The 27,609-nt window shown below is 46.8% G+C and overlaps 1 protein-coding gene across 1 annotated transcript; it reads left to right on the top strand.

Annotated features, from left to right (window-relative positions):
* Positions 1 to 17,215: 17,215 nt before the first annotated feature.
* LOC136639068 (vomeronasal type-2 receptor 26-like) lies at positions 17,216 to 23,250 on the top strand. The gene is made up of 4 exons (XM_066613095.1): positions 17,216 to 17,233; positions 17,511 to 17,738; positions 21,087 to 21,213; positions 22,328 to 23,250. Exons 1-4 carry the CDS (start codon positions 17,216 to 17,218, stop codon positions 23,248 to 23,250), a joined length of 1,296 nt encoding a protein of 431 aa, XP_066469192.1.
* Positions 23,251 to 27,609: the final 4,359 nt, after the last annotated feature.

The raw sequence follows: 27,609 nt of genomic DNA, 5'->3' as shown, positions 1-27,609 counted from the left end.
AAGCTTTGTTTGTAACCTTTTTCAAATACCCCCTTGAGCTTAGAGATCCTCACATGATCTCCTTTTCTGAACACAGAAACCTCTTTTCTCCCTCTAACCCAATCTCCGTACACTGTTTTCCAGACAGACAAAGCGTTGGAATGGTTCACATCCGCAGGTCGAACCCTGGTCGTTCTGTGCACCGTGTGGTTATAACTGCTTATAAGTCGCGGCAGCACTTCCTTGTATCTAAAAGTGTTGTTAGCTGTGAAAAATCTGTGAATTTTTGTTTTTAATGTTCTATTAAAACGTTGCACAACAGCTGCTTTGACCTCATTCCCTGTAACAAAGTGATGGATGCCTTGTTTTTTCAATAGTTCTCTCACAGTACGGTTTAGAAATTCTTTACCAGAATCAGTCTGCAGTTTGCGTGGTATTCTCCCCTGTTTGAAAATGTGCTGAAAAGCAGCAGCCACTTGTCTGCCTGATTTGTCTTTCAAGCTTCTGGCCCATGAGTATTTAGAAAGTATATCCACCACCGTTAAAATGTACTTGTGCCCCGCGTTGTACTTAGAAAACTGCTGCATATCCACTAAATCAGCCTGCCATTGTGTATCCATTCCCAAAACAACCATTTTGTTTCTCTTAAATCGTACTCGAGGTTGCTTGTGCAATGTGTAAGCACCTTGCTCTGCAAGCCACATGTTTTTGAGTCAGAGATTTACTATGCTTTTTGGCCTGTTGAAAGAGGGTGTTTACCCCTCCAAAGCTCCCGACAGCCTCAGGTGTATAATATATATTTCCTCATGCTTTGCCATGGTTCCAGTTAGCACAGAAATGCACACAATCAGATAAAGTAATGCAATTTTATTTTTTCTTCACATTTATTTTCATTCCTCAGGAATTTTAGGGGAGCAGGAGTGGCCTAGCGGTTCACTGAGACTCAGTTTTTCAAGACCCTCAACAGCCTCTTCAATTTCCTAGACAAGACAAAAAAATCATTTCTCATCATCAACCCCTGCTCACATTTTTTTCCTCACTGATTGAGGTATTTAGCTAATTTAAAAATAACCGTGTGCATATATTTCAGATCCCCCAGTAAAATTTACATACAGACATGCACAGAAACCAGGGCTTTGTCTTCTTTGGGACTTTCCAGATATCTTCACCGGTATCCCCATCAGCCAACCAGTCTAGTGGCGCAACATCTAGTTCCCGCATCAGGTTATTTAAAAGAAATATGCAAATTATTACCACCCCAGCCCATGTGCTCAATATTGAAACCACCCCATGCACCCCCCACACAAAAAAAAACGCTTTTGCTTACCATGGAATGTGTCCTATAGGGTGCTGAATCCGTTTCTATTTCCTCGCTGTCAGACAGAGAATTTCCCCTGTATAAAACCCCCTCTGGAGGTCCAATACAGGGCTCCGGTTCTTCACTCTCGAGGGGGACCTTTTCAGTTAAATCATCCTTGTGTGTACCCCATTCAAGTGAATTACTACACGGATCCATGGCATTATAAAAATTGATAATTGTTCCTAAGCACTGCCCGTCTACATTCTCCATTTTTTTTTGTTTTATTTTTTTACACTCAGTCCTGTGTCTTAAATACATAGCCGGTGCCAGGCATGCTCGGACATGTTCCTGAAAGCCATTTCCTATTGGTTCATTCCTCCCTCCCTCCCCCTCCACCACGCCCCCATTCCTCCCCCCTCAAAAAGCAAACATTGTGGGTCTTCCATTTCTTTTATTTTTTTTTAAAATCATACATTGTTTTCTTACATTTCCTTCACTTGTCACGAACACTTAGACAACAGTGGCCTCTTGCAAGAAACTTCTGATACTCTTTTTTGAAACCATGGGCTGTACATACTCAAGGTAAGTGTAATCCGCCTCTCTCATCATTGAATCAAGCCATACCAGGGGATCAGAAAAGGCATTCATGCTAGCGAACAGGCTTAAAATATAATCAACGGTTGTGGCGGTCACATGCAAAAATCGTAAACTGTAAGCTATATTAATCACAGTGTTCAGAATTGCCTGCAGGTAGATTCTTTGACACACAACTTCGAAGAATCCTATTCTATCGTAATTCCTCCAATTTCTACATTCATGAGCTTCCTTATCCTTGGATTGAATTTTACAACCAATGCAGCAGTCAAGTAAATACCCCTTATAACAATGCTTAAGAATCACATACAATGTCGCTCTGATTAGTGATTGCATAGCGCCTGAGTGGCAATTTGAATTGAATTGCTCCAAGGGGGTCTTCTGAAGGCCTAAAATATCACGGAAACTTGTACGGCCTTCATGATTTCCTGGAACCTTCTGGGTCTTTGGAGAACCGGAACATTCTTTCTCCTCTGGGGATTCCTTTAAAAAATTTAAAAACAAACTTAATTTCTAATATTTCTGTCTTTCTAGCCCATTAATACAACAATAATGAGTTTCAATCATGTCTGTAAAAAAAAAAAAAAGTTACCTGCGCAATCTTGACTGCCGCTGCCTCAGGATACTCGGTCACTGTGTGCAAAAGCACAAACCCACAGTCACAGCCGATTGGGGGGAAACACACAGTCTCTTCATCCCATGCTAGCTTGTAAAGAAGCTCCATAGGTATCGGTCTACGAAATTCATCACCGACATCGATTTCACAGCAGCGGCTATTCTTCCTTGGTGGAGATCCCGTCATACGCTCAGAGACTGAAGCTTGGTGGGGAAGGTTCTCAAACACTGATCTGAGCACTCGGGTGTTAGGCGATTCAGGGGGGCTTTGAGAATCAGTGGGTCTGACTGGGGTCTCCCCCCAGAAGGCGGCACATTCTCCATCTTGGTCAAATCCCTAACAGGGGTTTCAGACTCAGGGGGCATCTGGGGGGTCTCCATCCCGGCAGGCAAAGAGGGTGAGCTTTTCAGAGGCAATGCCATGGCTGCAGCAGGCTGTACGGCTTTCTCCCTTCCCCGAAGGCCAGGGTCTTAAATACAGGGGGCATGCCTGGGCCTGTTCCCATTCCCCCTTTTCCCCATTGGGTCCCTGCAGTGGTCCGAGAGCTACGAAACCTATGCCTATTGGTCAACGGGGATGGGGCAAGTTGAATGAGGGGTCACATGAACCCCTTTCCAACACTTCATTGGCGGGCTCCTTTTCCCGCCAAACCAAATGTCGGGGTGCCACAAAACCCCTACCTAGTGGTCAGGGGGGGTTGAGTTGATTGAGGGGTCACATGAACCCCTTTCCTACACTTCATTGGCGGGCTCCTTTTCCTGCCAAACCAAATGTCGGGGCGCCACAAAACCCTTCCCTAGTGGTCGACGGTCGTGGGGGGGGGGTTTGAGGGGTCACTTGAACCCCCTTAGGGGGTGGGATTTCCGGTAAAGAGGGGCGGGACTTCCGCTGGCAAGATAGTTTTGAAATGAAGTATGTACTATATACTACTCATGGCCACCAAGCCAGGGAGCAGGATGAGGATATGGCTGGGGAAGACTTTAGCAAACTCCATTACCTTTTGTTCTTCCATTGTTCAAGTGGGCATCTGTGCTGTCTGGCTGGGAATCTCTCCCCCATTCCCAGATTCAGACATCCACTCCCAGCCTAGTCACATCATACTGCAGTGTAACGAAGGGAGTGTCGCCATGTTTTACATTGCCATTGGCTACATGGGCTTTCTGGCTGCCGTCTCCTTCACTGTGGCCTTCCTAGCCAGGAAACTGCCCAGAGCCTTCATTGAAGCCAAGTTGATCACCTTCAGCATGCTGGTTTTTGCAGTGTTTGGGTGTCTTTTGTGCCCACCTACCTGAGCACGAAGGGCAAATACATGGTCGCTGTGCAGGTCTTCTCCATCTTGGCCTCCAGTTCTGGGTTACTGGGCTGCATCTTTATTCCTAAATGCTACATCATTGTATTGAGACCTGAGCTCAATATAAAGGAGCATCTAATTATTAAAGCTAAAGGTGCCACCAAAGATGCCATCTAATTTTGAAAACCTCCCTTCCAATTCTGGCTGAGCATTTCTGTTACTAAATCTAAATCCTTGCTGTGTGAGTGAACCCACCCCCAGAGACTATTGCAAAACCATTCTCCTTTCTACACCTACTCTGTGCAAGAATCTAGTAGAAATAAAGTATAATGCCTGTATGACATTTTGTTTTAATTATATACATTAAGGGCACAATCCAGAGAAGTACTTGGGCTGGAGGAAGTCCCTTGCGCTGGCCCAGGAGTGTCGCAAATGTGTCGTAAGGCATGTTTGTGCCTCCTTGTGAGTCAGCAAGGCTGGCGTATGGATGCATTCCCATCTGTGGAGGCTGGCACAAGCCTCCACACCAACAGAGGCACTGAGTCTTGCATTGGCCGAGGTTGGTCAATGCAAGACTCTGGGGTGGGAGAAGGAGGAGGTCAGAGGGAGGAGTTCTAGGGTGGGGGGAAGGTGGGCGGTGGGTGGCCCTGGGGGCCGGCGGTGGAGAGCGGGAATGGAACTTGGCAGTTGTGCCGGATCCCAACCCCCATTCCCAGGAAGCTTAGAGTGACTTGGGAGGCTGTTTTATGGCATGTTTGCGACCCTTCTGGGCCGGAGCAAGGGACTTATTTGAAGCTAACATATTTAAAGAAACTTTTATTAAGCAACTTGTGCTGGCCTAATGAAAATTAGGATTGTGCCCTTATACAAACAAGCCTTGCTGAGGAAGAATCAGCATTGTTTCTGTAAGGGTAAGTCTTGGCACATGAATATTTTAGAATTCTTTGAAAAGGTCAATAGGCATGTGGATGCTGGAGAACGCGTGGATATTATATGTCTGGACTTTCAGAAGGCTTCGACACAGTCCCTCACCAAAGGCTACTGAGAAAACTCCACGGTCAAGGAATTAGAGGGCAGGTCCTCACCTGGATTAGGAACTGGTTGAGGACCAGGAAACAAAGAGTGGGTGTCAATGGACAATTTTCCCAATGGACAGAGGTGAAAAGTGGTGTGCCCCAAGGATCTGTCCTGGGACCGGTGCTTTTCAACCTCTTCATAAATGACCTGGCGACCAGGTTAAGCAGCGAGGTGGCTAAGTTTGCGAATGATACCAAACTTTTTCAAGTGATGAAGACCAGAAGAGAGTGTGAGGAGCTCCAGAAGGATCTCTCCAAACTAGGAGAATGGGCAGCAAAATGTCAGATGCATTTCAGTGTAAGTAAATGTAAAGTAATGCACATTGGGGCAAAAAATGAAAACTTCACATATAAGCTAATGGGTTCTGAGCTGTCTGTGACAAGTCAGGAGAGGGATCTTGATGTGCTGGTGGACAGGTTGATGAAAGTGTCAACCCAATGTGCAGCAGCAGTGAAGAAGGCTAATTCCATGCTTGGGATCATTAGAAAAGGAATGGAGAATAAGGGCACAATCCTATCATGCGCTGGAACAGGCAAGTCAAGAGGCTTGTGCTGTATCCAGCGTGGGATAGAAGTCCAAAGTGGCTCAGACAGAGGTAAGGGGAAATTTTTCCCCTTACCTTTGGGTAAGGCACCTGGTCCCTAAGGTGGCACAAGTCCAAGGAGAGCAGAGCAGCTTGTAGCCACTCCAAACTCCACAGGAATGGGGGTTGGGATCTGGCATAACCGGTATGAGGCTCAGGGCAGACAAGAGGGCATGCTGGAGCTCTGCCCACCAAACCAAGACTCCGACTACTGCTTGTTGCATTGTATTGCTGGTTTTGCCACAAGACAGTGGGGATCTGGGGGGTCCCCGCAGTACTACTTGTTATCACTTCAAGTACCACTGGTAGTACTAGTGATACAAGTACTATTGGTTCAGAAACACTGCTATAAACATGCAGTGGGAGAAAAGAATAGCATGGAAAGCGGATTAAAGCTGTAGTGGAAATACAGCCCAGGTCTTCTCCATAAGCACCAACATGTATTAGACCAGTTCAAACATGGGAAAGTGAACTTTGCACCCTCAGACCAGAACTACTAGGCCCCAGTAGTATGCCACCCAGTTCAGTTCACAGAATTCCCAGACCCCAATAATCAGTGCCACTCCTTGTAGTTTAGTGTGTGTTTGGACCATCTGGCATGAGATCAAATCTAGATGTGTTTTGGTGCTCTTTGGAGGTGAAATTAAAGTACAAATTTAAATCTGAAGCACAGAAGCGAAAGGAAAAAAGAGAAAGAAAAAAAGAAAAATCAAAAAAAGGTTGGGCAAGTTTATTTCACCTGGGCTTTGTTTCAGAATCAGAGAGAGAGAAAGCCAGTCCATGGATGTCTGAGCATTATTATTAGAAGAAGCAACAAATGAGGCTCTGTGGGTCTCTGAAGTGCTCCCAGATGAGACCAAAAGAAGGACTCAGTGGGTCCTCAGCTGCAGGTTTGGGACCTGCAGTGGGTCAAACCTGCTGGTCCTAAATCCGCGGATAAAGAGGACCCTCCTGTATAACACTGTGCTGTGCTTTGCAGGCACACCTTCAGCCAGTAAATCCGGATGCTCGTATCTGCTGAAATTGAAGGGGATGATGACTGTATGTTAGAACTCCAGGACATCCTTGTGTCAATCTTCATAAAAAGTGTTACTTGATGTGGTGCACATTAGAAATTCAACTGGGGTGCAGTGGTATGATTTTCCATAGCATAGAGAAGCAGATTCAAAATGGAGCCTACATTTGGAGTGTAGCCTGCCTGCCACCCCCCCCCCCGCCCTAGAGCCCTTCCTGTGCTGGCTGAATGTGCCACTCTTCCTTGCTAAACTGGATGAGGATCCAACCTTCACTCCTTGGTGCCACCTGCAGAGCCCCCTGGTGCCAGCTGTGGAGCCATCAGCTTCCAATTGAGGCAGAGACACTAAGAGCTGGCATTGGACCTGGGGCAAGATGCCTGATTGCACCCCCTTCCTAAATTCCTCAGTCCCTGTGGAACCTGGGGACCTGGGGATGGGACCGCCTCAAAGTTAGAACACTACCAGGCTCTCGCCTAGAGACGCTTGCCATTGCGTGCAGTAGTGCCAGCCAACGGGGCCAATGTGCAAGTGGCAGCAAGGCTGGGGCAGCCACTTGGCTGAGCCCCAGCTGGGGGGGGGGTGGCAGCCCACAATGGTGGGCCGCAGGAGGTAAAGTATGTCCTGGAAGATTCCCCACTGCTGGTGAGGTCTGCTGCTCTGCTTCAGGGTACAGTGCAGAGAGAGCTGAATGGGGATCCAGAGTAGAACCCCCGCAAGCAGCCACCCGCAGGCCCTGTACACACCATGGCCCTGGATGAGGTCACAGTAGAAAAGCCCATGGAGAGCTCCTGTTCATGCTTCAGGGCCCATGACAGTGCCATCTCCTAGTTCACTCTGGGGGCCAAGGCTGCCTTTACAGGCTTTGGGTGTGGATGCAGGGTGTCTGTCAGGTGTCTGTGACCTGCTATCCCTGAATGGACATGCCTGCCCAGGCACTATCATTAAGCTGGTGAAGACCATAAAAAAACTCTTTTTCACATTCATTAGCTGAAAGCGACAGAAGAGAGAATACACAAAATTTGGTCATATTTTCAAGATGCGGGAGAGTCAAATATTCATACGGGGCGCACTTTTAGCAGTGTAGCTTCTGCCACCGTGTCCGTTTGCAGCTCAGTACCTGATGTAGTGCTGGGAGAGCCCAAATATCATACAGGCTCATAAAGGGCTTCCACGGGCCGCATCCAGCACACAAGCCTTATGTCTGACACCTCTGCTTTCGGCGGCACTTCTCTGTTGATCATGCCCGACGTAATTGGCACAACGGAGGTGACCTATAGAGTGCATATGGGATTTTCTGGGATACTGTAGCCCTGCTAAGCTACTCCTTGCCTTATTCACGGAAGATGATAGCTGAGCAGAGGGACATTTCACAAACATGTTTTCTCCAGTCGTACACCTGCGCATGGAGCCGCACAGAGAGTTCAGGATGGTGCAAGAGCGACTCTGTCCCTAGCAATTATCAACAATACTGTGCTTTATTCTTCTCCTGAGCAAAACTCAAGGGATTCTCCCAAAGATAACAGCTGAGAACAACTGGAGAGGGAAATTTCTGTACAGATCTTAAAAAGACTGGTGCAGACCAACCTCCTACACCGATAAGAGCCAGAGTCAGATTCAGGGCATGTGGACTTCTGCCAATGTGGAATTCAACGTCTTCCCTTTCAGATCCGAAGCTCTGACTGGGCTCCATTTAACCTAGTAGTCAGTGTGGCAGGGGTTCTCAGCAATGCTGCTGCTGCTTTTGCTTTTGTGGCTGCCCCTTACTCTCTGTGGGATGCTGAAGACAAAATGCCCTCTTAGGAGGATCCGTGATCGAAGTAGCCCATTGAATTATTACAAGCCAGGAGACTACCAGATCAGTGGGCTCATCTCGACCGCAAATACTCTGTTTCAACCATATGTTTTCTCTGAATCTCCTCAGAACAGATTTATAGCGTAAGTAATCAGGTGGGGATGGAGTTGCAGCTGCTCCACCGGATTCTGATTCACACTTCTTATTTTGTCCTATGGATCAGGGCCAGTTTTCATTGCCTGCGTTAGTGCTTGGCAAATCATCTCCTTCTTTTTTCCTGTTTGGTTTCAAGGGAAAAATTTTGTGGGGAGGCAGGAACAGTTGTCAGCACCTCCTCACACAAGCTGTGCCTTGAGAGGTTCGTGCCAAAGGATAACAACATATGATTGGACCATAAGGTTTCTCAAGCACAGTGGTTCTCACACGTTTAGCACCGGGACCCACTTTTTAGAATGAGAATCTGTCAGGACCCTCCAGAAGTGATGTCATGAGCAGAAGTGACATCATCAAGCAGGAGAATTTTTAACAGTCCTAGGCTGCAATCCTACCCACACTTACCCAGGAGTAAGTCCTATTGACTGTTAAAAGAATATACATAGTAGCTTGTTAAATGTACAGCTCTGTAACATTTCCCCAAATGCAGTCACAGAACATGGTAGCATCAGGTCTAATCTATCAAAAATAAAATATTGACATGAATGAGGACCTACCTGAAATTGGTTCAAGACCCACCTAGTGGGTTCCGACCCACAGTTTGAGCAACACTGCTCTAGCATATTGTATAGCTTCCTGCTCCAAACTCTGTGCTGCTCTACTGCAGGAGCAGACACGTGGATTGGGGAGGATGGTTCTTTCTTCTCTGAAATGCCCGTGAATGCATCTCTTGACACTTGGAGTGTGGGGACAGCAAAGGGCACTCAAGGTGTTTAAAGTGCAGGAGAAGTGCAATCTATAGCCATTGCATCACCACTGCCTATGAAGTTGTGGAAGAAATGAGAATTTGGGGCATTTGGATTTGCATGCACTGCAGGGAGCGGGGCCACTTACAAAGGAGCCCTTCTTTTATCTTTACTTGAACATAAGAACATAAGAACAGCCCCACTGGATCAGGCCATAGGCCCATCTAGTCCAGCTTCCTGTATCTCACAGCGGCCCACCAAATGCCCCAGGGAGCACACCAGATAACAAGAGACCTCATCCTGGTGCCCTCCCCTACATCTAGCATTCTGACTTAACCCATTTCTAAAATCAGGAGGTTGCGCATACACATCATGGCTTGTAACCCGTAATGGATTTTTCCTCCAGAAACTCGTCCAATCCCCTTTTAAAGGCGTCTAGGCTAGACGCCAGCACCACATCCTGTGGCAAGGAGTTCCACAGACCGTCCACATGCTGAGTAAAGAAATATTTTCTTTTGTCTGTCCTAACCCGCCCAACACTCAATTTTAGTGGATGTCCCCTGGTTCTGGTATTATGTGAGAGTGTAAAGAGCATCTCCCTATCCACTCTGTCCATTCCCTGCATAATTTTGTATGTCTCAATCATGTCCCCCCTCAAGCGTCTCTTTTCTAGGCTGAAGAGGCCCAAACGCCGTAGCCTTTCCTCATAAGGAAGGTGCCCCAGCCCCGTAATCATCTTAGTCGCTCTCTTTTGCACCTTTTCCATTTCCACTATGTCTTTTTTGAGATGCGATGACCAGAACTGGACACAATACTCCAGGTGTGGCCTTACCATCGATTTGTACAACGGCATTATAATACTAACCGTTTTGTTCTCAATACCCTTCCTAATGATCCCAAGCATAGAATTGGCCTTCTTCACTGCCACCGCACATTGGGTCGACACTTTCATCGACCTGTCCACCACCACCCCAAGATCTCTCTCCTGATCTGTCACAGACAGCTCAGAACCCATCAGCCTATATCTAAAGTTTTGATTTTTTGCCCCAATGTGCATGACTTTACACTTACTGACATTGAAGCGCATCTGCCATTTTGCTGCCCATTCTGCCAGTCTGGAGAGATCCTTCTGGAGCTCCTCACAATCACTTCTGGTCTTCACCACTCGGAAAAGTTTGGTGTCATCTGCAAACTTAGCCACTTCACTGCTCAACCCTGTCTCCAGGTCATTTATGAAGAGGTTGAAAAGCACCGGTCCCAGGACAGATCCTTGGGGCACACCGCTTTTCACCTCTCTCCATTGTGAAAATTGCCCATTGACACCCACTCTCTGCTTCCTGGCCTCCAACCAGTTCTCAATCCACGAGAGGACCTGTCCTCTAATTCCCTGACTGTGGAGTTTTTTCAGTAGCCTTTGGTGAGGGACCGTGTCAAACGCCTTCTGAAAGTCCAGATATATAATGTCCACGGGTTCTCCCGCATCCACATGCCTGTGGACCTTTTCAAAGAATTCTATAAGGTTCGTGAGGCAAGACTTACCCTTACAGAAGCCATGCTGACTCTCCCTCAGCAAGGCCTGTTCGTCTATGTGTTTTGAGATCCTATCTTTGATGAGGCATTCCACCATCTTACCCGGTATGGATGTTAGGCTGACCGGCCTATAGTTTCCCGGGTCCCCCCTCTTTCCCTTTTTAAAAATAGGCGTGACATTTGCTATCCTCCAATCTTCTGGCACCGTGGCCGTTTTGAGGGACAAGTTGCATACCTTAGTCAAGAGATCTGCAAGAGATCTGCAAGAGATCTACTTGGCACTGGTTGTTCTGGAATTTGAAGTCCCAACGCTTCAAAGAACTGTCTGAAGTTACTGTATAAGGGCCCAATCCTGTCCAATTTTCCAGTGCCTGTGCAGCTGTGCCAACGGGGCATGCACTGCATCTTGTGATGGGGCAGCAGTCACAGAAGCCTCCTGAAGATACAGGAACATTTGTTCCTTTGCCTTGTGCCACTTTGTGGTTGCAACAGTACTAGAAAGTTGGATAGGATTGGGCCCTAAGTCATCAAGTTAAAAGGAGGCAACTGCATTTTGAATGATGGGAATGTATTGATTTGTGTCTAGTTTACAAGCTGGTTGCTTCATTTCGGCACAGCAGCATTTTTCCATGATCCCTGCCTCCTTAGTAGCAAGCACCAAAAACTACACTGTTCTCCTTGGGGCCTGTGCCCCCCCCCCCATGGGCAGGACCTCTTCTATGTTTGTGTTTTATTTGGTTTTGGTCATTGAGGGTTGTGTTCTTCAAGTCACTCTGCTCTCAAATAAACATCTATCCTATTTAACCTGGAGACAGGTATCTCTTCTGGGCCTTCACACGTACACAGCACTATGTTGCGATTTGTTGTTATGCATCAGACACTGAGGCAGTGGCGTAGCTAAGGGGGTGCAGGGGGTAGCAGTTGCACCAGGCATCAAGCTTTAGGGGGGCAACAAGCTGAGCTTGACACTAGTGACCAAAAGTGTGAAAATCTTGGTATTTATGAACAATACCATCATGTTATATATCATTGGAAAGGTAATTTAATGCTGAATGCAGTACAACCGCAATGGAATATCTGTATTCTATCAAAAGTTATGGCCAATTAACTAGAAAATGAAAAAAACTGCCTTATGGAAAAGTGAATTTGCTTAACTCCAAACGGACCTGTGAGACTGATTGTTCTACGCACCAATCAGCTGTTGTTATAATACAGCACGGAACCAATAAATTTTCATTTATTTAATTAATTAAATTTGATTGTGTCATGCAGGGGGGCTACAAAATCTTTGACCTCAGGCAGCAGATATATACCTTAGCTATGCCACTGATTGGGGGGAGGCAGAAGAGCAAGTGGGTGGTGAGCTGATGGGGAGAGGAATTGGGTTTCTCCCAATTTTCACTTTTTCAAAAGTCTGGGCGTGATGTCACTTCCTGTTGTGACATCACTTCTGGGGCAACATTTTGAATTTGGCACCGGGCTACACGATCATTAGCTACACCACTGCACTGAGGTAAAGTAAAATCCAGAAATTTCTGTTAACGACACTGCACCCTTTTTGCAAAAGAAGAAGTAATTTGACTCATGTTCATTGAACGTGTTGCCCTTGAAGCCCAAAGGCAGTGTGAGTTTCCTTGCCAGGCATACCCAGTCCCAACTGACCCCACTGAGGGAAGGTGTAGCAAAAAAAAACTTGTTTATTGCTGATACCAAAGCAAGGCAGCAAGGAGGCATAGCCTCAGATCATGCCCAAAGTTCAGCTGGACACAGCCAGTCTTTTATACTCCGCTCAAAGCAATACAATACAATTCAATAGGCAAAAGTTCAGAAAATTTCCATCTCTGCCTCACTCAAGTTCCCCCTTTACACCTCCTTTAGGTTGCTGCTCGTTCAAGATAACGCAGACCAACACCATTATGGGTTACAAGCCATGATGTATCTGTGCAACCTCCTGATTTTAGAAATGGGCTGTGTCAGAATGCCAGATGTGAGGGAGGGCACCAGGATGCGTGTCTCTTGTTGTCTTGTGTGCTCCCTGAGACACTTGTTGGGCCACTGTGAGATACAGGAAGCTGGACTAGAGGGACCTATGTCCTGATCCAGAGGGGCTGTTCTTATGTTCTGATGTTCTTATGTCTGGTCTTCAAAGACCAAGGTACTGGAGAACTGGAAGTAAAAGCACCGAGAGAAGGCATGAAGGCAAAAGATTTGTAAGTTGGCTCCTGAGGTTATGTTATTGCTTTAACAAGCCACAGGGTGAGGGGTGGCACACAGCTTTTTGCTAACAATCATTTTAAGACCAGAGGCAGAGTCAGTAAACTGATGTTAAAATGGCGTTACTTTGGCCAGAGTTTTAGTGGGAGCCCTTTGGCTCGGACATCAAACGGAAGATTGGAACGTGAGGCATATTTTTCTTGCAGCATAGCAGGCATGCATTTCTGGGACCTCTTGCCCTTCTTCTTTGCCATTCATGAGATCAACCAGAATCCTCGGCTCCTGCCCAATGTCTCTCTGGGCTACAACGCCTACGAGAACTATTTCAATGCAAGACTGACTTACGAGGCCGTGACAGACCTGCTGTCTACTGGGCAACAGAGTCTTCCAAACTACACCTGTGGAAGGAGGAATAAACTGGTGGCAGTTCTGGAAGGGACTGACTCTGCAATCTCTGGCCAGATTTCAAGCGTGCTGGGCATCTACAAAATCCCACAGGTATGAAATCTGGGTGATCTCTAGTCAGATTGCAGGCATGTTGGACATCTACAAAATCCCACAGGAATGAAATACAGGTGGGTGGGTATGTGTGGCTCAGACTATATCTAAATGCACTTCATAGGTGGAGCTGTGTGATGTTTGCATAAAGAGGTTAGTCCAGGTTTGGAAAGAAAACAAAGGCAATGGAAGGTTGGAGAATAGTACACACCAAGCAGAAATCTCTTATTCAGATCTGATGTAACTCTTGTGGACGGATGGATGTTCCCAGAACTCAGTTTGTTCCTTAGTAGATGTTCATTAGTAGATGTCTGAAGGCGGTTGGGGTCTGGATGAGGTCCGATAGGTTGAGGCTGAATCCAGAAAAGACTGAGGTCCTTCCTTGATGCAGGTACTGAGTCATCAGCCTGCTCTGAATGGGGTTGCATTCCCCCTGCAGGAGCAGGCGTGCAGTTTGGGTGTGCTCCTTTAATTCACAGCTTTCCTGGAGAGCCAGGTGATGTGTCCCTGTGTCCAGGGATGTGTTTGCTCAGGTCCAACTGGTGTGCCAGTTGCGGCTGTACTTGAGTCGATTGGACCTGACCATAGTGGTCCATACCTTTGTGACTTCAAGATTGGATTAATGTAATGCGCTCTACGTGGGGCTGCCCTTGAAGACAGTTCAGAAGCTGCAAATAGTACAGAATGCGGCGGCCAGGGTGGTTACTGCAGGTAGGTGGTTTGATTCTGTCAAACCCTGCTTTGGCCACTGCATTGGCTGCCCATTCATTTCTGGGCCCAATTCAAAGTGCTGGTTTTGACCTTTAAAGCACTTCATGGGTTGGGGCCGGATTATCTGAGGGACCACCTTCTCCCATATAATCCGGCCCTCCCTCTTAGGTCATCTGAAGGGGCTTTCCTGCAAGTCTCACCCTTTTCCCAAGTTAGGGGGCTGGTGGCACAGGGGCATGCCTTCTCAGTAGCGGTGCCACAGTTATGGAACTCCCTACCAGGGGAATTAAGATCTACTCCCTCCCTCATAGCATTTTGGCAAGGGCTTAAAACATTTTTGTTTCATTTTGCTTTTGAGATGTCTGCCTTTTGTGCCTCTACAGCAGTTTCTTGAGTGTTTTTGCCCTCCTCCAGTTGATATTCCCCCCATTGTATTTTACATACATACATACATACATACATACATACATACAGTGCTTTTTTGTAAAAAAAAAAAAAAAAAAAGGTGCAGGAACTCACAACTTTTATTTATTTATTTATTTTTAAACCATTTTTAATGAAGAAATAAGTAATAAGATACAACTAGGCATAGTCAATAACCACACACACACACACACACACACACACATGTCCATCCCGTGTGAGCTCCCTGATAGCAAAAGCACTCCTGCCACAGCTGGAGTGAAACACCCCATTTTTTTTAGGTGGGGAGGGGTTCCTTTGGGCTATAGGAAACTCTCTCCATTGGGCTATAGGAAAGCCTATAGTTAAAGTGTTCAGAACTAATATATAAGGTCTTGAGCCCAGCTGGTGGCCATCAGTGCCTCAAGTATTAGTTCCAAACACTTTGAGCCTAAGAGCTCTTATAGCTCAATTGTTAAAGTGCTTGTCTAGTGGTTCAAATCCCTATGAGGAATAATTTTTTTTTTTTTTTTTGGCGAGGAGGTGCTACATGGCTGCAAAATATAAAGGTTGGTTGCCAGTTGCCAAAAGGGGGGCCAGTTGAGGCTGCAAAACTCCTCAAAGTTCAGTCCCAGGCAGGCTTTTTTTTACCTTTTTTTTTTTTTTTTTTAAGTCCCAGGTAGGACTTAACCCACAGTTAAGCTCCTGGAGTGAGCCCCCTGCTGGAGGCAGTGCCAGCAGGGTGGTGCAGGCAGGGAAAAAAGGTGGGGGCAGGGAGGAGGGGAAAAAAGGGAGTGGAGCGGTGCAGGCAGGGAAAAAAGGTGGGGGCAGGGAGGAGGGGGGAAAGGTGCCGGAACGCCATTCCGGTGCGTTCCATTAAAAAAAAAAGCCCTGCATACTTACATAAATAAGAGGGTGGGGCCATAGCTGATGGGCCATAGTGATGGAGCACCTGCTTCACTTCATAAGGTCTGGATACAATCCCTGGCTTTTCCTGTTAGTTCAGAGAAAATTGCTCTGGGAAACCCAGGGAGCCTGTGTAAATAAATGTCAAAAATACAGTGATTCGTACAGACCAATGGTCTGATGTAGCACATGGCGCCTTGCTCCACAAAGTTCAGATGGGGATCCTTTGCATATATTCTAGGGTTTTCACAAAATCCCGTCCACTTAAGATATCAGCTAGCACAGTTTTGCTTATGCTGAAGAAGCTTTATGGAAATTTCCTGAAATGACTGCACTTGCCTGAAAACCTTATCTGACTCCCTGGGCAAATGCACAAACCTCAGGGCTTCCTGCCACTAAGGGAAAACAAGGTAATTTAAGGACCAATCCTGAGCCCTGCAGGCACATTTGCAAGCACTAGGCCCGCGTTTTGCTGTCCAGTGGTCTCTCAGACCACTGAGCAGCAGAGAGGTGAGAGGGGGTGTGGGGGAGGCAGGGGGGAGGTGTTCCAGGACAAGGGGAAGGAGGGGAGAGGATAGGGAGGAGGTGTGGCGTGGGGAGGGAGTGGGGCGGGAGGGGACGGGACAAGCAGAGCTCAGCTCCACCAGATCAAGAGGCACCACAGAATCAAGTAACCACCTTGCAGGGCTACTTCCCTTACTCGGGGGTAGGGGATAAAAAACAGCAGTGGTTGTTTTTGGTGCTGCAGCAGCCTCATGCTCTGACCATCTCAGGATTGGGTTGCCTGGCTGCAACCCTGTGACCCTCTCCTGAGAGTAAACCCCACTGAACACAATTGGATTTAACTTTGAGTAAACAAGCATAAGGTTGGGCTGTGAGGCCACCAAGGAGAAACATATAAAATCCTCCAAGGCAACTTTTCTCAAGGTACATTCTTAGGAGTCTTGGGGCTTCCTGAGGCCTCTTTTGTCCTGCAAATGAAACTCCAGCTTTTTCCTTTCCTCGTTAGGTCAGTTATGGTTTTGTGAGTCGTGATCTACAAAACAAAACTCCCTTTCCTTTTTTGTTCCGAATGGTGCCCAAACAAGAACCCCCTTACCTGGGCATTGCCCAACTACTCTGGCATTTCAAGTGGACATGGATTGGTCTCCTGGCTCCAGACAATGACCACGGAGAAAGTTTCATCAGCACCTTCACAGATGTGATCAGAGAGAAGGGTCTTTGTATTGCCTTCTCAAAAAGAATCCCAGAGCTGCATGCGATCAGTAGTAAACATTTCAACATGGAATGGTTTCTGATGCAGGACCAAGTCAATGTAGTTGTTTATCATGCAAACCCTCAGGCTATGTTCATTCTAGCAACGCAGATTAGAACAATTGAAATAATGAAGCCAACTGCAGGGAAAGTTTGGATTGCAGTGACTTTGCAGGACCTCAGCTTGAGATTGTTTTACAGAGTGGCTGGCATCCGGCACTTCCACGGTTCTTTGTCTTTCTCAGTTAAGGAACACAAAGGCACAGAATATGACAATTTTGACTCACTGCTGTCTGCCATCCAACAGTTTGGGGAAAAAGCATTTCATTGTTTTTATCCAAGGCCTGCATTGTCTGTGAAAGGCTGGACAAGATGCACAGAGAAAGAGAAAAGGGAGATCATGCCCCAGGATTTGATTGAAAAAATTCTGTCTCAGGACAGCCACAGTATTTACAAGACGATCCAGGCTGTGGCACAGGCCCTCCATGCTGCGTTCGCATCCAGACTACTGCATCAGAGGCCAATAGCAGGAGCCTGTAGGCTGGAGCATGAAATGACGCAGTCATGGCAGGTATTTCTGTTCACAATCTCATTTCCCGCATCTTGTGGTGGTGAACTTTGGGACAGTTCTTAGGGAAATCCAGTTAGGGAAATCCCAGCAGGGGTTCCCTTTTGATCCTGAAGCAGAGCAACTTATTTATTTGGACAAATTTGAAATACCCAAAGTCCAACCCTATGGAGGTCCATTTTAGAAGTAACCCCATTGTGTTCAATGGGGCATACTCCCAGGAAGTATCAGCTCTTCCACTGGACTGGAGTGAAATACTTTTTCTGTTTCCTAAATGTAGCTCCACCCTTTCCTGAGAACCTCCCACTTCTACAATACTTCCATGGAGGGAGTTTATCTGGATGAGGAGGGCAACGTGGTGGCTGACTTTGACATTGTGAACTTTGTGGCATTCCCCAATCAGTCCATTGCTAGAGTCAAAGTTGGGAGTATCGAGAGACAGAACAACCCAAAGATCAAGTTCACCATTGACCAAAAAGCCATTCGGTGGTCCAAGGGATTTAACCAGGTAGTGAAACCGAATGATTTCCCTTTCTCCCCTTTATCTCCCTTAATAACAAAAATCTGTTTTGTACTATACATCAGTGGCTCTCACACATTTAACACTGGGACCCACTTTTTTAGAATGAGACTCTGTCAGGAGTCTCACCGGAAGTGATGTCATGACCAGAAGTGACATCATCAAGCAGGAAAACTTTAGCGATCCTAGGCTGCAATGCTATCCACACTTACCCAGGAGTCAGTACCATTTACTATTATTGTTAAAAGAATATACATAGTAGCTTGTTAAAAGTATAGTTCTGTAACATTTCCCCAAATGCAGTCACATACCATGGCAGCATCAAGTCTAATATATTAAAAATAAAATATTGAAATGAATGGGGACCCACCTGAAATTGGATTGCGACCCACCTAGTGCGTCCCGACCCACAGTTTGAGAAACACTGCTATACGTGATTCATTTTTGTGTTGGCAACCTTCAGTCTCGAAAGACTATGGTATCGCGCTCTGAATGGTGGTTCTGGAACAGCGTCTAGTGTGGCTGAAAAGGCCGATTCGGGAGTGACAATCCCTTCCACACCGGGAGCAAGTGCAGTCTGTCCCTGGTCTGTCTCCCTGGCTATGGGCCTTCCTTCTTTGCCTCTTTGCCTCAGACTGTTGGCCAAGTGTCTCTTCAAACTGGGAAAGGCCATGCTGCACAGCCCGCCTCCAAGCGGGCTGCTCAGAGGCCAGGGTTTCCCACCTGTTGAGGTCCACTCCTAAGGCCTTCAGATCCCTCTTGCAGATGTCCTTGTACCGCAACTCTGGTCTACCTGTAGGGCGCTTTCCTTGCACGAGTTCTCCATAGAGGAGATCCTTTGGGATCCGGCCATCATCCATTCTCACAACATGACTGAGCCAACACAGGCGTCTCTGTTTCAGCAGTGCATACATGCTAGGGATTCCGGCTCGTTCCAGGACTGTGTTGTTTGGAACTTTGTCCTGCCAGGTGATGCCGAGAATGCGTCAGAGGAAACGCATGTGGAAAGCGTTCAGTTTCCTCTCCTGTTGTGAGCGAAGAGTCCATGACTCGCTGCAGTACAGAAGTGTACTCCATCTCTTGTGTTTGTCAGCGTTCTCAGTTTTCAACCAAATGCACGTGTAATTTGGGGGCTACAGAATCCTTGGCTCATATAGTACTGCACCACCCTTTTTATATGGATATGAGAAGAATGTTTCCAAATTTATTTTCAGATTGTCCTTCATGGGCACAGGATGATGAAATCCTATGTTTCCTTCCAGCTTCTACTGATGCGCTGGTCATAAACCAACTGACTAAACCAACCATTTTCAACCACTGTGCCATGGCACACTGGTGTGCCGTGAATGGTCTGTAGGTGGGCCGCAGGAGTTTGGGGGAGGGTCATTTATCAGTAGAGTCATTGGAGGATGTCAACCCCTCCACCAACAGCATCGTGTGCCTTGTCAATTGTCAAAAAACGGATGGTGTGCCTTGACAAGGATTTTTCCAGACTGGCAGAATGGGCAGCAAAATGGCAGATGCGCTTCAATGTCAGTAAGTGTAAAGTCATGCACATTGGGGCAAAAAATCAAAACTTTACATATAGGCTGATGGGTTCTGAGCTGTCTGTGACAGATCAGGAGAGAGATCTTGGGGTGGTGGTGGACAGGTCGATGAAAGTGTCGACCCAATGTGCGGCGGCAGTGAAGAAGGCCAATTCTATGCTTGGGATCATTAGGAAGGGTATTGAGAACAAAACGGCTAGTATTATAATGCCGTTGTACAAATCTATGGTCAGGCCACACCTGGAGTATTGTGTCCAGTTCTGGTTGCCGCATCTCAAAAAAGACATAGTGGAAATGGAAAAGGTGCAAAAGAGAGCGACTAAGATGATTACGGGGCTGGGGCACCTTCCTTATGAGGAAAGGCTACGGCGTTTGGGCCTCTTCAGCCTAGAAAAGAGACGCCTCAGGGGGGACATGATTGAGACATACAAAATTATGCAGGGGATGGACAGAGTGGATAGGGAGATGCTCTTTACACTCTCACATAACACCAGAACCAGGGGACATCCACTAAAATTGAGTGTTGGGCGGGTTAGGACAGACAAAATAAAATATTTCTTTACTCAGCGTGTGGTCGGTCTGTGGAACTCCTTGCCACAGGATGTGGTGCTGGCGTCTAGCCTAGATGCCTTTAAAAGGGGATTGGACAAGTTTCTGGAGGAAAAATCCATTATGGGGTACAAGCCATGATGTGTATGCGCAACCTCCTGATTTTAGAAATGGGTTATGTCAGAATGCCAGATGCAAGGGAGGGCACCAGGATGAGGTCTCTTGTTATCTGGTGTGCTCCCTGGGGCATTTGGTGGGCCGCTGTGAGATACAGGAAGCTGGACTAGATGGGCCTATGGCCTGATCCAGTGGGGCTGTTCTTATGTTCTTATGACAATTTTACTATCTTGTCAGTGTGCTGTGAGATGAAAAAGGTTGAAAATCATGGTGCTAAACTTTTGCATGATAGTCTAACTCAGGGGTGCCCAAACCCCGGCCCGGGGGCCAATTGCGGCCCTCGCGGCCTCTCAATGCGGCCCTCAGGGAGCCCCCAGTCTCCAATGAGCCTCTGGCCCTCCGGAGATTTGTTGAAGCCCGTACTGGCCCAATGCAACTTCTCTCAGCGTGAGGGCGGCTGTTTGACCTCCCGTGTGAGCTGTGGGATGAGGGCTCCCTCCAATGCTTGATGTTTCACGTCTGTGATGCAGTAGCGGCAGCAAAGGAAAGGCCAGCCTTGCTTTGTGCAAGGCCTTTTATAGGCCTTGAGCTATTGCAAGACCTTCATTCATTCATATAAGTTTGTCTTTAATATATTCATTTATGAAAACTTATGTAAATTTATTCAAATTTTCAATGTAAATTAATTCTTTTTTTTACCCGGCCCCCGACACAGTGTCAGAGAGCTGATGTGGCCCTCCTGCCTAAAACTTTGGACACCCCTGGTCTAACTAGACGTAGAACCATATTCTCCATCCACCCTAACAATTCTATTTCTTAGGCAGAGTTTGTTTGTATTTTGCTTTGTCTATTTTGTTGGTGTGTCAATGCCTAAAAAGGGTTTTGAATTGAAATTTAAAAAGAATGAAAAGTATCAAAAAAAGAACAAGTGGCGCAAAAAGAAATCGATCAAGTGAAGAAAGTGAAAGTTGATTTTTTTTTTAGCTGTGCCACCTTATGTGGCAGTGCGCGCTGGTGAAACGGGTGTTTTGCTGGTACAGGCTCTTGATAGGATTGGGTTGTAAGGCACATTTGAACAGACCAAGCCTCTTGACTCATTTTCCTGACATTCTTTGTCTTGTAGACTTTGCCTCATTCTAGATGTACCGAAAGTTGTCAGCCTGGATATGTCAAGGTGATCAATGAAGGGCAGCCGGTTTGCTGCTATGACTGTGCTCCATGCAAGGGAGGGACCATCTCTACCCAGGAAGGTAAGTGGCTCAAGGGGAAGGGGCTGCCCATGAGGAGCAAGGCAAAGATCACTTCCCAGAACACGTTAGGCAGTTTTCAGACTGGTCTTTTCTTGGCTGGTACAGTAGTGGCATACCATACTATAATACATTTTGTAATGTGAGTTGAAATATATTTCTTTAGGCAATTGTGGGGAGAAAAGAATGGCAACTGGGCTGGCCCTAGGAGCTGTAGGGATCAATTGGAAATGTTTTTTGCACCCCCCCCCCCATAGAAAACATTTATATTAAAATGAGCACTTAAAAAGTGCATATAAGTTGATTGAGCAAATTGCTGTTCTATATTATCTGGCACCACTTCTCCAGACCAGCTGTGGCCAAATTTTCAACTTAAAGGCTCCTGAACCTTTAACTATTGTGTAGTGGAGGGAAATTTAGCAGGTGTCTGTGAGAGGAGAAGCTGCACCTGCTGAAATTCCCTCTTTTACACAATTGTTAAAGGTCCAGGAGCCCTATAGTTGAGAAGTTTGCCACCCCTGCTCTGGAATGTGATTCTGGGCCAAACATGTACCTTGACACCAAAAACGTTTGAACTTCTCCCCAGCCATTGATGTTGCTATTTGGATTCCTTGCACCCTGCAGACTTTTTACTACACCTGGACTCAAACTTGACCAAGCTTCCACACACCAAGAAAACTGCATTGAAGATCAAATATGGCCCAGCCTGTGGAGAAGCTGGCCCCTCTGGCACTTGACACCATGACCCATAAGTAATTGTGGATGATGATGTCACCACCAATTGTATCTGAGTTATGGTGCACTTGAAGCAGTTGCTTGCCATGTTGAGAGACCAATGGCTTTTTAAACCATTTTTCACCTTTTGGAGAAAAAAAAATACAAAAAAGTCTGTATTCACCTGTTCAGAGCAGTGTGCAAACTCCCAGAGTATGCATTGGGGGGGGAGGGTTTCAGGAGAAGGTACTGTAGCATCAAGAAGTGTCACTGCTGCTTTTTCACCTGTTGCAGCATGTTCCTCTCAAAGATATTTTACTTAGAAGATTACATTGTAGATCACAGATTGTTATGAATTTAGGGTAGGCATCACTAATTCTGAAGTTACTCTTGTGCTTTGCAGATGCAGACCATTGCACCAGCTGTCCAGAAGATCAGCATCCAAACAAGGATCAAAGACAATGCATCCACAAAGCTATAACCTTTCTGTCCTACACAGAGCCTTTAGGGATCATCCTTGTTTTCTTTGCTCTGTTCTTCTCTCTTACCACTGCTTGTGTTTTAGGAATCTTCATTAAGTACCGTGAAACTCCAGTAGTCAAAGCCAACAACCGCGACCTCACCTACATGCTCTTGGTCTCCCTCCTGCTTTCCTTCTTGTCCTCCCTTCTGTTCATTGGTCAGCCCCAGAAGGTGACCTGCCTTCTCCGACAAACTGTCTTCAGTGTCATCTTCTCAGTTGCCGTCTCTTCTGTGTTGGCCAAAACAATCACTGTGGTGGTGGCATTCATGGCCACCAAACCAGGGAGCAAGATGAGGAAATGGCTGGGGAAGAGCTTGGCAAATGTCATTGTATTTTCTTCATCCATTGTTGAGGTGGGCATCTGCACTGTCTGGCTGGGAGCCTCTCCCCCATTCCCAGACTCTGACATGCACTCCCAGCTTGGCCACATCATACTGCAGTGTAACGAAGGGAGTGTCGCCATGTTTTACGTTGCCCTTGGCTACATGGGCTTTCTGGCTGCCATCTCCTTCACTGTAGCCTTCCTAGCCAGGAAGCTGCCTGGAGCATTCAATGAAACCAGGTTGATCACCTTCAGCATGCTGGTCTTCTGCAGTGTCTGGGTATCCTTTTTGCCCACCTACCTGAGCACAAAGGGCAAATACATGGTTGCTGTGCAGGTCTTCTCCATTTTGGCCTCCAGTTTTGGGTTACTGGGCTGTATTTTTATACCCAAATGTTACATTATGGTACTGAGGCCTGATCTCAATACCAAGGAACATCTAATTATTAAACTTAAAGGTGCCAACCAAGATGCCATCTAATTTTGAAAACCTGCCTTCTAATTCTGGTTGTGCTTTGCTGTTATTAAATTTAAATCCTTGCTGTGTGAATGAACCCATTCCCATAGACTATACAAGACACTTCTCCTTCCTGGACATACTCTGTGCAAGAATCTAGTAGACATAAAAATACAATGCCCGCATGACATTTTTTAAAAATTATATACATTTGTTTATCTATGTAGCCATTTTTGTCCTGGCTTTCTTCCTCCAGAGGGGCACTTAAGGTGGCTTACAACAGAAGATGCAGATCATAATAATGAATAATCATTAATTTTCTTTCCGTCACTGCAAAAATGCAACATTAATAACCAGCACAAATGAAAAATAAACATTGATCAACAATGTGTTATGCTTATAGAATTCCATGCCAGAGGAAGAGACATTGCCCATCCCTTTCAGGACTGGGCCATTCATTGCTGTGTTCCCAGATGACTGTGCCCTCTTTACATTCCAAATGTAGCTCATAGATGCCTCCTCAGTGAAATCCTTGTGCTACTAATGCTCCAATCTTAAGCGGGACCTATGGCAGTAGCTCTCACTTTCTGCTGCCGTAAGCTCTGCTCTGGTAGGGTGAAAGCCATGCCACTTTCATGTACTTTGGAGTCACCAGTACACATGGCTGGAGGTTCCTCACTGATACCAGTGGCTCCTGGACTTCCTGATGGAGCAGGTAAATGGTGACGAGGAAGGTTCAAGGGAGGATTGGGGCAGGAAGTGGGACCAACATGAGTTGGGTGGGGGAGTATCTCAGAATCAGCAGTGCACACCAGAGTCTTATCTTTGTCTTCCCAACCTGACACTCTCCCCAGACTCTCCGCAGATTAACAGCTGGAATTGGTTATGAGAGCTATACTCCTTGCTGATATGGCAAATATCTCTTCATGGAAAGCATGTGACCTACGTCCTGTTGCCATGCCTCTGTTAGCCTTTTCCTAACTTCATCAGATGCACCAAATTCACTCTCACTATACCCACCACTATATGAGAGAAACATACTACACACTGAACATAAGAAGAGCCCTGCTGGATGAGGCCAAAGGTCCATCTAGTCCAACTTCCTGGATCTCACAGTGGTCCATCAGATTCCTCTGGGAGCACGCAAGACAAAGGTGCTTTTTTAAAAAGAAAAACTGCGAACAGCTTTGGTCTGAGCTCCTTCTACATTCTATTTCTCTGGCTCATTGCCTTAAAGAGAGGAAAAGGCTGTTTCTCCTGCAGACTTCCAGTGCAGGCAGAAGCAGAGCAGAACATGGCCCACAAGCATGCAGAAGCAGGGAAGGCCTCCATCTGATCTCCAGCTGGTTGGGCGCCCATCACTGCCACCCCCACAGCCAAATGGGCTGGCTTGTTGGCTGCCATTTCAGCCAGCACCAGGGGTGGTATCTAGGCTAGCACCAAGGGTGGACCTTCTTGTTCAGTCCTGAGGAGAGGGGGTTAGGGGGAACAAAATCCCCAGGGCCTGCGTTTCCAGGGGGCCCAAGGCCATGACGAAACAAACTAAACAAATATATTACAAAATAAATCTGAGTACTGCAATCTCAGCCTATTCAGGGATGCAGTTCCACGACAGCAGTAATTCATGTTCAGTGCACGTCTATTCCCCCAAAGCAGTTTTTCTCAAACTGTGCATCAGGACCCACTAGGTGGGTCACAAGCCAATTTCAGGTGGGTTCCCATTCATTGCAATATTTAATTTTTATTATATTAGACTTGATGTTACTAAGGTATGTGACTGCATGTGGGGAAATGTTACAGATCTGTAACAAGCTACTATGTATATTCTTTTAACAATGATAGTAAATGGAACCTACTTCGGTGTAAGTCTGGGTAGGATTGCAGCCTAGGATTGTGAAAAATTATCCTGCTTGATGATGTCACTTCCAGTCATGACATCACATCCGGTGGGTCCTGACAGATTTTCATTCTCAAAAGTGGGTCCTGGTGCTAAATGTGTGAGAACCACTGCCCCAAAGCATCATGGAGACTGTAGTTTGTGAAGGGTAGCTCTAACACAGCGTTTCTCATAGTTTGTCCTCTGCCGTCCCTCTTTGCATGGTCCAACTATTGGAAGTACCACCAGGCAAGGCCTAGGAGAGGGGGGTAAAGGGGGTAATTTGTACCTGAGCCCAGGGTCAAAAAGGGGGCCCAGGAGCCAAAGGAGGGGGCCCAGAAATTTCCTGGGATCTGACATTTTCCTATCTATTCAGATTTGCTGTCCGCATGGGATGCTGGGGACACTACCATGAATGTGTGGCTGCGACTACTGGCAAGCCATATATGCTGGGCCAAGGATTGCATAAATGACACTTCTTAACACAGTGTCAAATCTGGGAGGAAACCGGTCTGCTGCAGTAGCTCTTTGGCTTGCGGATCTCCTTTCCATGAAGGACACAGCTGTGGGGCTGCAGTTGCTGCAGGAACGAGCTTTCGTATGCACAGGACACTTTGCATTCTAGTGTGAGTCTAAATACAATGATGCTAATTTTCTGCCTGCTCTTCTATATTTTAAAGATTTTAGAGAGACTTTGGAGTTTGTTTGGTTTTCTATTATTTCTGTATCTAGCTACTGATGCCACATGGGTTGGTAGACCTGGGCTCCAAAAACTTTTCCGGCTGTCTCCACCCTCCCCTCTACCCTGCTTTGCCCCTCCCTGTCCCCATTCTGCTCGCCTGTCACCATCCTCCCCCGCTCTTATGTTCTTATGTTCTGTTTCACCCCTCCCTCTTTGCAAAGGGGCCCCAAAGAAACTTTGTACCCGCTGATAACATTCCTCTCAGAGGCCCTGCTACCAGAAGTAACACAAGGACAGTGTCCCAGTACAGTTGCTCCATTATTTTCTGGGCCAGGAAGCAAGCAGAAGCAAGCAGCTTTGGCACTCAGTTGGGGTTGGGCCTGTGTAGAGTGAGTTGCTAGGAGAGACAGACAGTGGGGCCAGCTCCTTCCTTGTTGCATATTTGATCACAAGGTGCTCATGCTTCATTTGGGGGAGAATGACCTGGGCCAGAGGACCTTAAGGCTCCAGGTCCACAAGGATCAAGTCCATTAACAGCTGGGCACCTGGAACAGTGGTCCTTTGGTCAGCCCTTCCCCCCTCCATGGGATTGGAGGAGGGCCAAGGATCCCAAGAGGACAGATGCTGCATGGCAAAAGCTTAACGAGTACGTGGGGAGGGTGGTTTCTGGACTGTGCAGGGTGGTGATTCACTCCCCATGTGTGCAGTTTGCCCATTTGGCCTCATTCAGAAGCATCAGGCTTGTTACCGATAGGAACAGACCTATTTTTATGGGATCTGCAGCAGGGAATTAGGAGTTTTCTCCTTGGTGGGACAGTGGGGGTTGGCTACCCCCCCCCCCCAAGCAGGAGTCATGCAGGTTTTAGGTAGGAAGGTTTGAAACCTGGCATCCATTCTGATGTAGCAGAGTCAAGGGGTGTGTCAGGACCGCTCACACATCACATACCCAGCTTGGTGAGGCTGACTGGTAAGCTCCTTAGCTGGCAATGGCAAGGATGCCATGAGGCTTGGCTGGTGGGCTCTGAGCATGCCCTTTTGGGGGGGGGGGGTTGACCGTGTTAAGAATGCCCTGTCAATGATGGGGCATTGCTTTCCCCAACTTAATGCCAGCATTGCTGGGGGGGGGCAGGGCGGGGGTGTTGAATTTTCCCCTGCTGCAGTTTATTGTAGTTGTTTGTTAAATAAAAGTGGCCCCATCAACCCAAACAGACTGTGTCTCACATCTTTATTGAGGGAGGGATGACGGATGGATGGTGTGTGCAAATGTAAATAGAAATATTAAAAAGGCCGCTTGTCAGCTCTTTTGATAATAATGAAAGATAAGAGAAGAGTAGGTCCGGTCTCACAAACATGTTTTCTCGATTTGTACACCTGCACATGGAGCTGCAGAGAGCTGAGGATGGTGCAAGTGTGACTCTCGTTCCCTGTAATCATGAAATTAACACTGTGCTTGATTCTTTTTCTCAAGAGATACTTCCAGAGATCACCTTTGAAGCCAATAAGAGAGCAAGTGGGGAGAGAACGTCTTGTCCTGAGTCTGAAAAGTCTGGTACATAATCTGGTCCTCCTGCACTACTGAGAGCCAGAGTCCAAATTTAGGGGAGGTGGGACTCTGCCCTTGTGAAGTTTTTCCCTTTCAGATTTGTAGCTCTGGCTGGACTTTGTTTTTACTCCTAACAGTTGTTGACAGCCATTCCCAGAATGCTGCTGCTTCTTTTGCTCTCACTAGCAGGACTGCCCCATTCTCCTTGGGGGATGCTGAAGACAAAATGTCCATTCAGCGTGATAAATGATAGAACACCCCCATTTAATTATTACAGGCCAG

This window comes from Tiliqua scincoides, chromosome 2, assembly GCF_035046505.1.
Source record: "Tiliqua scincoides isolate rTilSci1 chromosome 2, rTilSci1.hap2, whole genome shotgun sequence".
Classification (NCBI taxonomy): Eukaryota; Metazoa; Chordata; class Lepidosauria; order Squamata; family Scincidae; genus Tiliqua; species Tiliqua scincoides.
Note: the sequence above shows the minus strand (reverse complement) of the source record. Positions and strands in the feature narration are given on the sequence as shown.

Excerpts from the sequence above, each read along its gene's own strand:
- LOC136639068 (XM_066613095.1), top strand. Across the intron at positions 17,739-21,086 it reads GGTCCAAGGGATTTAACCAG|ACTTTGCCTCATTCTAGATG; the intron begins GTAGTGAAACCG and ends TTTGTCTTGTAG. Across the intron at positions 21,214-22,327 it reads GACCATCTCTACCCAGGAAG|ATGCAGACCATTGCACCAGC; the intron begins GTAAGTGGCTCA and ends TGTGCTTTGCAG.